Source organism: Bos javanicus, chromosome 2 (genome assembly GCF_032452875.1).
Source record: "Bos javanicus breed banteng chromosome 2, ARS-OSU_banteng_1.0, whole genome shotgun sequence".
NCBI lineage: Eukaryota > Metazoa > Chordata > Mammalia > Artiodactyla > Bovidae > Bos > Bos javanicus.
The window spans coordinates 62,893,397-62,905,856 of record NC_083869.1 but is presented as its reverse complement, the minus strand read 5'-3'; the positions used below and the strand labels follow the sequence as shown (position 1 = coordinate 62,905,856).

At 43.2% G+C, this 12,460-nt stretch overlaps 1 protein-coding gene across 7 annotated transcripts in view; it reads left to right on the top strand.

Annotated features, from left to right (window-relative positions):
* The window catches only part of MGAT5 (alpha-1,6-mannosylglycoprotein 6-beta-N-acetylglucosaminyltransferase), a 398,273-nt gene that overhangs the window by 347,508 nt on the left and 38,305 nt on the right, over window positions 1–12,460 (top strand). For all 7 annotated transcript variants that reach the window (XM_061439540.1, XM_061439539.1, XM_061439514.1 and 4 more), the window contains one exon: window positions 4,267–4,413. In XM_061439540.1, coding sequence (XP_061295524.1) covers window positions 4,267–4,413 — 147 coding nt within the window. The remainder of the gene's footprint in view (window positions 1–4,266; window positions 4,414–12,460) is intronic.

Below are 12,460 nucleotides of genomic sequence, written 5' to 3'. Positions count from 1 at the left end.
ATATATTCCTCTTTTTTGAATTTCCTTCCTGTTTAGGTCACCACAGAGCGCCAAGTAGAGTTCCCTGTACTATAGAGTAAGTTCTCATTAGTCATGTATTTTATACAGTCCATTCTGAAGGAGATCAGCCCTGGGATTTCTTTGGAAGGAATGATGCTAAAGCTGAAACTCCAGTACTTTGGCCACCTCATGCGAAGAGTTGACTCATTGGAGAAGACTCTGATGCTGGGAGGGATTGGGGGCAGGAGGAGAAGGGGACGACAGAGGATGAGATGGCTGGATGGCATCACTGACTCGAAGGATGTGAGTCTGAGTGAACTCCGGGAGTTGGTGATGGACAGGGAGGCCTGGCGTGCTGGGATTCATGGGGTCGCAAAGAGTCGGACACGACTGAGCGACTGAACTGAACTGAATAGTGTGTATATGTGAGTCCCAATCTCCCAATTCTTCCCACTTCCCACCCCTTTGGTGTCCATATGTTTGTTCTCTACGTCCATGTCTCTATTTCTGTTTTGCAAATAAGTTCATCTGTACCATTTTTTTTCTAGATTCCACATATATGCACTGATGTCTAAGAACTACCTTTATCTGCTCTTAAGGGATTCTTTGTCAACTGCTTCACTTACGGGTTTAAAACAATTTCGTTCCTCCTTTCACACAGAGTGAAAATCTGAGTAGTTTAACTGAACTCTGTTGATACCTAGGGACGTCCCAGTCCTGGAGCTTCATCTGTCCTCTCTTCCTTAGTATTAGTTCAAAAGTTAAATTTTAGAGCATGTAATTTAGAGCTCTATTTAGAAACGCTCATTGATGGAGTCAAGCTGCAGCCATGGAGATGTTCTGTCATCTGGAATATCCTCATTACAATCTAGGCTTCTGAAGACAAGATGAAGTATCAATAAAACATACTGCTTCCTCCTGAGTTGAGCCTTTGCACTTGAATGCATTCTTGCAGTGTCTCTCTTGTTCCTGTGCTAAGGAAATCTAAGTGGACAGAATGATGGGGGAGTGGGGAGTTGGGGGAAAAGCAATTCAGTGTGGTTAAGTGCCAGTGTGTGGCAAGACCATAAGTCCTCACAAGTTCACAGAATGCCCTTGGTGGTGACAAACTCTGCCTGTCCTCTTGTCATTCAAACCTCAAGTATGCTATTTGACCTTAATACATCTGCTACATTAGAACATCACAGGTAATGAGGACACAGGAAGCAAGAAGAAAAGTTGTTTGTTGACAGAAGGGACAAAAAACTGTTGTTTTGGTGTTTGCAAGTAGTGCATTTCCTGCAATCCTAATTAGTGTGACGAAGACTCATTGCCAAGAAGTTGTGTGGTATTTGCTTAAGATTCATTATGAACTGGTGGGGCTTTGGAGAGTCAGCCCAAAGTGTTTATTTTATGTGTACTGAGATACTCAGTTGCCAGCAGGGCAGAAGAGATGGTGCAAATTGTTATTCAGATATAATTAAACCTGGGTCACATTTGAGTCCATTAAGCAACAGCCTCAAATCCTTTTAATTAATGGGTTCAGATTGGTAGGTCTGAAGGAACTAATTAAATTTCTTTTTCCAGGATTTTCGATTTAAATAGACAAGCATTGTGGTTCCTGCATTTCCTCCAAAGTTATTCTTTGCAGTTTGGCGTTGATGACAGTGTCAGTGCTTCATGGCAGGCCCTGATTTTCAGAGGTTAGGAAATACTGTGGTCTCTGGTTAAACCAATGGAGACCCCTGTCTGCATCTTTCAGGATCTGGAAGCCCTGTGCTTTCCTGAGTCCAGCCACAGCCTGATAGAGGTCCTCTTTTCCCTGGAGAGCTGGCACCTCCTCCCCTAAATCCGCCTGGGGTGACAGATCACAGAGATCAAAAGCCTCAAGGATAGTATCCCTGAATTCTTCATGTTTAATGAAGCTGGATGTCTTAGAACTAGATCTTCCCGCCAGTTCCTTCATTTCTTCTACTGTTGTCAGTTGTACCCACCCCTAAGGCGCATGCACAGGCCACACCCTGTACACGTAAGTTCTTCTGACAGTCTAACTCCTATTAGCTACATGTTGTTGTTATTCAGTCGCTCACTCATGTCTGACTGTTTGGGACCCCATGGACTGCAGCATGCCAGGTTCCCTGTCCTTCACTATCTCCCAGAGTTTACTCAAACTCATGTCCATTGAGTCGGTGATGCCATCCAACCATTTCATCTCTCTCATCCCCTTCTCCTCCTGCCCTCAATCTTTCCCAACATCAAGGTTTTTTCCAGTTAGTTGGCTCTTCGCATCAGGTGGCCAAAGTATTGGAGATTCAGCATCAGTCCTTCTAATGAATATTCAGGGTTGATTTCCTTTAGGATTGACTGGTTTGTCTCAAGAGTCTTCTCCAGCATCATGGTTCAGAAGCATCAGTTCTTCGGTGCTCAGCTGTCTTTTTGGTCCAACTCTCACATCCATGCATGACTACTGGAAAAACCATAGCTTTGACTAGATGGACCTTTGTTGGCAAAGTGGTCTCTCTGCTTTTTAATATGCTGTCTAAGTTTGTTATAGCTTTTCTTCCAAGGAGCAAGCGTCTTTTAATTTCAAGGCTGCAGTCACCATCCACAGTGATTTGGGAGCCCAAGAAAATAAAGTTAGCTACATAATAAGACCCAAAATTGGGGCCTACCAGACAGCTTCCAGGATCCGGCTACCATGTTTCCCTCCCCTCTGTGTCTCTGGTTCTTCTGCTCCAGGAGAAATGACCGCCACCAGCAGAGGAAGCTCATCTGGCTTCTCAAAGCTTTTCCTCCACGGTTCCTTCCCTTGTGGATGTCTCTGAGAATCATCTCAAGGTCTACAAGCTAGGAAAGGTTATTCTTCCTAAACAACAAAACACTTCAGTACACTGTTCTGTGCAAAAGAGCATACAGTTATAGGATGTCTCTCCAGAAAACCTGAGATTTTAGTTTCTTGCCCCAGAAAATTCCCTACAGGGGCTTCCTGACTCTTCAGTATGGCCAACGTGGGCCACACTGGGTTAAGCCCTGCAATCGGGTGCCCAGCACATACATGCTTCATCTTCCAGTGTTGCCTGGGGAACCCAGCAGCTTGTACTCAGGGCTCTCTAGACAGAACCATTCCAAATCATCATTCAATTAAAGCTGCAGAGATAGGATGGCTGGGGAGAGGACCCAGAAGAAGAGAATCAGGCATCCAGCCATGTCCAAGCCAGCAGCTTCCTTCACTTTGGGGGCCTGGCCATGTGGTTGTTCCCCAATGTGATGGCAGAAGGAAAGGAGGCGCTGGGGCCCAGTTGTCGTTTGCCACTGGATGTGCCTCAGAGACGGGAGAGGTTTCAGGAGCAGCTCCTTCATGTGGCTAGGGAGATCTCACATGTCACCAAGTCCAGACTCAGACCCTGCCCGTCGGGACACACAGCCCCCCAGTGGTGTGAAACACCCTGGGAAGCGGGTTCACAGGGAGGCCTTTCTATGCGATGATGTTTCATTTCTGGTCTCAGGAATCAGAGCCACTGAACTGCAGCAAGTCCCTTTTGTCACGGGGGCTCTGGGCCGCAGGGTTCTCTACAAGGACTCTGAGATGTGTTTTTGCTGCCATCTGTTGTCTGCTGTGGGGACAACTCAGGGGTTACTTGCTGGAGAGGGAAAGCCTTGCCCAGTCACAGCTCTGCACCCTTTCCCCACATTGAGAAGAAAATAAAAACCAAGATGTTGATGTCCCCCAGTGAAAACCCCATTATGAAAACCCATGTTTGCTGACCTCCCATCATTTCCAAGCAGCTCCATGTGAACTGCAATCACACTGCCGACGACCTCTCTGTCCCTGTGCCCAGCATCCCTGAAAGGGCCTGTTGTTCCTTTGGTTCAATGAAGAAACCTTCTGTTTAGTTAAGCAAGTGTTTTTCCAGTCATGTCTCCTGTTGCATTACAGAAAGATTATTGTTAAGTCTTGAGGTTTGTTGTTGTTGTTGTTCTTTGAATACCCCCACCTCCCTACCCCCTCAACTACCCACCCCAACACTTACTCCTTTACTTTTTTTTTTTTTTACAGAGAAGTGAAATTCCTAATGACCTGAACACCTTCCTGGGCCAAGGTCCCTGGTCATGTTTTTCAGGTCCTCTTGTAAACTGGCTTCTCATCACCCCAGCTCCCCAGGGCCTTGGAACTTCCCAGTCTCAGAGGTGTCTGCACAGGCATGGAGCCCGGAAGAGACCCCTGGGAGCCAGGGACGCCAGTCCTGGTCGACGTGTTTACATGTGGTGTGCTTCTCTGTCTTACAGCTGTTTGTTGGTCTTGGGTTCCCGTACGAAGGCCCAGCTCCCCTGGAGGCCATCGCAAATGGATGTGCTTTTCTGAATCCCAAGTTCAACCCACCCAAAAGCAGCAAAAACACAGACTTTTTCATTGGCAAGCCAACTCTGAGAGAGGTAAGCATCTGTAAAACTCCTGCTTTCACTCATATGAATGGTACCTCTTTATTGAGTGCAAGGAGCCCATTTGAACCTCAGAGCCTTGGACGGTAGGTATTGCCAACTTCATTTCATGCACAGTAACTCCCCTACGTACACACCTTCAAGTTGTGGCCTTTCAAAGACGCGAACGTGTGTTCACTAATCAGTCACATTCGTTCACGTGTCTGGGATGCATTGCCACGTGCTTGTGTCCTCTACAAGCGGCTGTGCTTTTGTGTACTTTGCAGTACTCTATAGAGTACAGTAGGACAGTAGCTTCATTTCAAGCCCAGGATGTCCAGAAGCAGGCATAAAAGCCGCAGTGATGTAGCTGGTACTTGCCTGTTCGCTTGATGTCAGCCCCTCTGTGCCAGCTGTTGCACTATACTTCTGTACTTTCTAAGATACTGTACTGTAAGATTAAAAATGTTTTCTTTACTTTTTGTATTTGTTCTTACATATTATTTGTGTGAAAAGTATTATAAACCTATCACAGTACTCCTGTATAGCCGATTGTGTTAGTTAGGGACCTCGGTTACCTTTGTTGAACTTACAAACAGACTAGATTTTCGAATGTGCTCTCAGAATGGAACTCATTTGTATGTAGGGAACTTAATACAGTTGGGTGGAAGGAGGAGGGTGTACAGGGACTCAGACATGGATGGCTTGATTACATCCCCTCACTAGGTAGTTTCAGAGCCAAGATCCAGTCTAATTTCCATCCATCTACAAAACCCCATCTCCATCTTAATTTGAACAGATATCTCCAGCCTTCTAATTGGCTGGACTCTATTTTTCTGAATGATTAGTTTATGGAATAAAAAGAAAATCAAGTGGTTAACAGGTTTTTTTTTTTTTAACTTTTAATTTTGTATTGTGGTATAGCAAAGGGACTCATGTATCCATTCTCCCCCAAACTCCTCTCCCTTTCAGACTGCCACATAACATTGAGCAGAGTTCTATGTGCTATACAGTAGATCCTCGTTGGTTATCCATTTTAAATATAGCCATGCGTACATGTCGATCCCAAGCTCCGTAACTATCTCTTCCCTCCCTCCTTTCACCCGGAAGCCATAAGTTCATTCTATAAGTCTATGAGTCTCTTTCTGTTTTGTGAATTCATTTGTAACATTTCTCCTTAGATTGCACAGATAAGGGATGTCATAGGATATTTCTCCTTCTCTGTCTGACTTACTTCACTCAGTGTGACCCTTTCTAGGTCCATCCATGTTGAAATAAATGGCATTATTTCATTCTTTTTAATGGCTGAGTGATATTCCATTGTATATGTGTACCACATCTTTATCCATTCCTCTGTCAAGGGGCATTTAGATTGCTTCCATGTCTTGGCTATTGTAAACATTGCTACAATGAACACTGGGGTGCATGTATCCTTTTGGATCATTAATGGGTATTTTTAAAGAACCTACTCTCTGTGATGAGCTTTGGGGAATATAAAGTGGGCTGTGGGGTCCTTCCTTAAAGAATCATCATCCTTAAGAGAAATGATGTATCAGGAGTGACTTAATAGTGTGCCTGGTATTTTAGCTGTCAGCCAGCACCACCCTGAGAAGCAGTTCTGCTGTTACTTGAACTGTTTGTAGAAGCCTTACCTGAATTGCCTTCAGGGGTTCTCTTGAAAATCCACAACAGAGAATGAATCACTGTTGAAGGCAGTTGGATTCTATTTGGGACAATAAACAAAAGTGCATGTGAGTGACCGAGCTGGGTATTTCCTTATCTGCTTAGAAAATAAGCATGTGCAAGGAACAATAAGATCAATTTCTTATTATTTCATATTTATTTAGTTAGTAAGTGGCTCTGCGGGCTGCTTGCAAGGAGGAAGCCTTTAAGTGTTGAGTTGTCCCAGTGCCCCTATCATTCAGGACAAAAGGATGATTCTGCTGTGCAACCCTCCCGACCCTGACCCCCACACATGTTTTTAAAGCATACTGTTAAAAAAAATAAAATAAAGCATACTGTTTTCAACTCTGCTACTTTCAAACCTTTATAGGACAGTGCTCCTGAAATGCCCCCAGTGAATAAAGCACGTTTTCCATGATTACTCTTTACCAGTTAGAGAGCTGACCAGTTAATAGAGTTGATTATTCTGAGAGTTCTTTTCTTTGACCCTCCCCATCATCGGTGAAAGGGCAAAGGAGATGGGGGAAGATCAGCAGGACCACAGATTATCCTGAAAAAAGATGGACCTTGTGACCCAGATAACCTCTGACAAAAGTTAACAGGCTGTGTGAGTCAGTGAATGTGTGTGTGTGTATGTGTGTGTGTGTGCGTGCGTGCGTGCATATTTGCCTGCTTTTTCCTTCTGCTAATATTATGAATTTGAGTTCTTTGTTTTGGAGGGGCAAGTATTTGAACTTCGCATGCTGTGGGAGGCACCAGGGCACAGATCAGGAACCCTCAATCTTATTCTTTGAGAACTTATTCTTTGGAAAACTTTGAAAAGATGCTCTCCAGCAGTGAGAACATCTCAATTTAGGCATCTGTGCTTTAGCCTATGACCGATTTTGAAACTTTGGAGCTCTGGGAAAAAAGTGTGGGCCATCAAGTCATTCCTCTGTTTTTATTTGAGTGTAGGAAACGTGAAGTTTTTATGTCTGCCTAAATTGGATAATTATTTCTAATTTTCAGTGTCTTTTTCCACTTTTTGCAATAAATTATACGCAATGAAAAATTATGATTTTAACCTTTTTTGAGTGGGCAGTTCACTGGAATTCAGCACATTTGCAATATCATGTAATCATCACCACTCACTACTATGTTTTAACATTTATTGTTCCAAACAGAAACTCTGCACATTACTAATAATGCCCCATTCTCCATTCCCCCAGCCCTGATCAGAATAGTAACCACTACCCTACTTTCTGTCTCTTACTTCCCCTAGTTACCTAATATAAGTGGAATCATGCAGCATTTGTCCTTCTCTGACTTGCTTATGTCACTAAGCGGGTCTTCAAGGTTCATTCATGTTGTAGCATGTGTCAGAATCTTGTTCTTTAAGGCTGAATAGTACTTCATTGTATGAATGGACCACATTTTATGTATCCATTCATCTGTTTATGGACACTTGGGTTATTTCCATTTCTTGTCTGTTACAAATAATGCTTTTGTGAACACGGGGGTACAGGTATCTGAATCCTTGCTTTCCGTTCTTCGTGGTATATATACCTATGAGCAGAATTGTTGGAACTTGCTTTTTATTTATTTTGAAATAATTTTAGTCTTATGGAAAAATTGCAAAAATAGTACAGAGTTTGGTTATGTGCTTCATGCAGCTTCCACTAATGGTAACATATTATAAAACTACAGTGTAATTGTCAAAACCAAGAAATTAACATTGGTACCCTAGCATTATTTAAGCTGCAGACTTTATTTGGATTTCACTAGTTTTTCCACTAATATCCCTTTCCTGTTGCAGGATCCCAGGTGGGCTTTACTTGTCGTGTCTCATTAGTCTCCTCCAATCTGTGACAGTTCTTTAGTCTTTTACTGTCATTTATGACCTTGACATTTTGAGTACCAGTCAGTGATTCTAAACACTGTCCCTCAATTTAGATTTGACTGGTGTTTTCTCCTGATTAGTTTAAGATTAGACATTTTTGGCAAGAATCCTGCAGAAGTAATGTGACCTCAGTGTATCATATCAGGGGGTTAGTGATGTCAGTGTCTTATTACTGATGATGTAACCTTGATCACTTGGTCAAGGTCATGTTGGCCAGCGCTTCTCCACTGTGAAGTTACTAATTTTTTCTATTTTGGGGGGAAGTACTTTGAAACCATGCAAATATCCTCCAACTTTTTTTTTTTTAATTTTTGAATTGAAGGATAATTGCTTTATAGAATTTTATGGTTTTCTGTCATATATAAACAAGAATCAGCCATAGGTACACCCATGTCCCTTCCCCCTCAGACCTTCCTCCCATCTCCCTCTCCACTCTACCCTTCAGCCTGTTGTAGATCCTCCAACTTTTGACCATTTATTTTTACTATGTGTCAGTAGATCTTGCTTGCAACCATATTACAGTGGTGTTCTAATGGTGATTTTTCCATCATCTTGAATTTTTTTTTTAGTGCATGGAAAGCAAAGAAACCCATCTCTTCTTATTGCAGTTTCTATAACAAGCCTTTGGGAAATGAGTTATCAAAAGTATTTTAGATTGGTACCTTCTAGATCATTAGAGTTAGATGATAATTTAAATTTTGATTCATGAAGATTTTGATAGCACTGTGTTGCAACTGACTACTTTTTCCCGGAAAAAAAAAAAAAGTAGGCCTCCTCTTAAACACAGTCTACCCCTTTCCCAGCATGTGATGTGATGTAATGTGATGATATATAGATCAGATCAGGCTGCAGTGGCTGAGTGTGTTCACCCTGTCAATTGCATTCCTTTAGTAATTTACTTCTTTGCTGAGATGATAGAGGGTTTTCATCCTTCACAGCATAAAAAGGGAATAGGTGTTGGAGCTGCCACCCAGGCATTTGCTTCCTCCTGTTCCTTCACATGGTCTGACCAGTGCTGGAATGAGACTCCAGTTAGACTGGCACTGGCGGAGCCTTTCAATAGCTGCTCAATGAGTGACCTCCCACAGGTGACTGCATCAGCCATGGGCCCCCACAGGAGGGCTGGGATGCAGAGGTCAGCTGACAGATGTTCACTGTATCCCCACAGGATCTGTGGTACTAAGTCACTACATTAGAGGAACTTACCAAGACACATTTCCTGTTCCCAGGAGCTCAGACTGATTTGGAAGCATGATAAGAATGATGCTTAATCAATGGGAATGCATAAGGAAATAACCAAGTACATTAAAGAAGGCTAGTTAACTTGGAGTGTTGCCAGGTGGTGAGTAGGCTGGGTTAGCTGAGATGGGGATGGTGGAGGAGCTGTGCTTTAAAGGAAAAGAAGAGGTGGGTTTCGAGTTTGAGAAACATGAATGTTGATGAGTTGGAGGGAAACCCCAAGCAGGTCACTTTGCTTTATGCAGGAGGACAGGTTCCATCTGATGTCCATTTCCTTCCCTGCTGGAGACAGTGCAGAGAGCAGGCTGATAGCCAGCGACGTGACTCAGCTTTGAGAGGAGCCAGTGAACCTGACCTCATGGGCATGTGGGCTACCGCACTCTGCTTTTCAGCTCACAGAATCCCCCTGATCAAAGATACTTTTAGTGCCCTCTTCGGCGGCACATATACCAAAGATGCTTTTAATTGGGAAAGAGCTATCAACACTTGTACCGATTTCTAAGGGTCAAGAATCCCTAGAAGGTATCATTTTTTTCCCCTCAACAAATTGAAAAATTCTAACCGAAGCGTATATAATTTCATAGCCATCTTTTTGTGCCCTAGTTAATCTTTTGAGCTAAGCAACAATTGATCCATATAAATTGTATCTATGTCTCTTCTTTGCATTCATTTGAAGAGAAGTCTAAATTTTTCTTTGTATTTAGCAGGGAAAAAGCTTTGTTTTTATTTTTGCATCTTGCCTGGAGGATCCCAGGGACGAGGGAGCCTGGTGGGCTGCGGTCTATGGGATCGCACAGAGTCAGACACGACTGAAGCGACTTAGCAGCAGCATTTTTATTTTTGTGGCTGTTCTGGGCCTTTGTTCGGAGAAGGCGATGGCACCCCACTCCAGTACTCTTGCCTGGAAAACCCCATGGACGGAGGAACCTGGTGGCCTGCAGTCCATGGGGTCGCTAAGAGTCAGACATGACTGAGCGACTTCACTTTCACTTTTCAGTTTCATGCATTGGAGAAGGAAATGGCAACCCAGTCCAGTGTTCTTGCCTAGAGAATCCCAGGGATGGCGGAGCCTGGTGGGCTGCCGTCTATGGGGTCGCACAGAGTTGGACACGACTGAAGCGACTTAGCAGCAGCAGCAGCAGCAGGGCCTTTGTTGCGGCACATGGGCTCTTTGTTGCTGCACGGGGGCTTCTCTCTACTTGCTGTATGCAGGCTTCTCTTGTTGTGGAACACGGGCTCTAGACCTTATGGGCTCTATCACCCTGAGGCATGTGGGATCTTAGTGCCCCAACCAGGGGTTGAACCGATATCCCCTTCATTGGACCCCTTTTTAAAACCATGCTCTACATACTCAGGAAGAGAAGTTCATGTGCCTTAAGTATAGTGTGGTTGGTTCAAGTTATACTTGAAATGTAATATGGATTGTATTTTAATCTTTATATTGGGAAACATATTAGCAGGTTCTTGATCATTATTCTGACATTGTAAACCACTGGAAATTCTCTGGCTCCAGCGTTTCCTCTTCCATAAAGAGAACTCATGTTCTTCCTGGAGATTTAATGGCCACTCTGAAATAATGTCTCATAGTTAATAAGATTTTCATGACTTTTACAAACTATATACTTCAGTAAACATACTAATGGATATACAATGAAGTAGCTCAAAGCAGATGGTTCTCAATAAATTAATGAGGAGGAGTGTAACATTCAGATGGGGAATAATGCATCACAGAAAGCCTTACTCATAAAATTAAGTAATCCTCCATAAATGTAAATGAACATGATGATAATGGCTCAGCATTTCGTATCTTCTAAGTGCCTAGAGCAACCTTGTAAATAAGCAGGGACCTTAAGAGGCAGAGGGGAGACCGACTGCTAAATAGTGACATTGACGGCAGCTTTCGTTTACCCTGATTCAATTGGAAGAATTAATTACTTGGTTCTCCAGGTCGCAAAATGAAAATGGTGTGACGTTTTGCTCAGCTTCAGGGAAGGTCTTATACAGACATACATTCAGTCCTGTAATTTTTCTTTTTTTAGCAAGTTTTTAAAAAATGATAAAAAGGCTGGTGTTTACATTGAGCTTCTTTTGGTCTTTGTCTAAAGAACTCAAGACTATCTTTTAAAATTGTCATCTTCCTTTTTTATCAAAAGGTAAAAAGTTGTTGAAGGATCTGGATTTGAATCTGCTCTGTTACTTTCTGGCTATATAGTCCTGACGAATTGGAAACCCCTCTAAACCTGAGAATCCTCGCTGTTACACGGGAAACCTGATAAATAACGCCTGCATGGGTAATGAGCACAGTGCCTGGCCAATGAGGGGCTTCGAGGATACGTGCTCAATCTACCGTATGTGCTGAAAAAAAGAAAAGGATGTTCCCCCAGCTCCAAGAGCCTGCAGCCACTCTCCTTTTTCACTCAGCACACAGATGAGCAAAAAGAAGAGGGTACATGTCAGACGGATGGGGAACTGCAGGCTAGCGAGAGGTGTGACTCTGGCAGAGGCGGCAGAAATAAAACCTAGGATCCCTGCGTCTAGAAGCGTATGAGTGGGGGCCAGCGAAGGCTCAGATGGGTGCCCAGTAATTTATCTTCTTCCCCCCTTCCCCACCACCAGCTATTGCATGCACATCATTCATGTGGTAAGACACAAAGAACAGTGATCGAAAGCAAGATGGAGAGCTGCCCATTGAATCACCCAGTTCTCTGAGTATACTGGGGTCTAAAGGAAAAAAAGAGAACCAGCCCCTTCTTTAAGTGTATTATATCTACTTGTCTGTCCTGAGATGAATTCATGTAATATGCCCTGCTAACATACATAATTTTTTAAAAGGCTGATTCTCTAACTCTAATATGAACGAGAAATGAAAATACTTTGCAAAAAGGTGAAAGAGATTTTGTATATGCATAGTCCAGAAATGCTCTACCATACTCACGAAGCACACCGGAAGGCAGCGGTGGTGTCTCATGCCTCCCTACGGTGAATATGTTTGTATTTAAGAGGAATAAGACGTTGAGGTGAAGCTGGTCAGCCCTTTTTGCTTATAACTGCCATCAGGAAAGATAAGCTAAATAGAAATGTGCACACAGATACGCAGACACACACAATTGACGTTACTGTGACAGCTTCACATCTGGACTAGTTAGGGTACATTGTCCTGGAGACCCAGAGCTTCTGGGTGGCATTGACTTTACGCCATGATTTTTCTGAAACAATAATGACTCGTTGGTGAAATTCGAATAAAACAGAGCACAAAGGTTC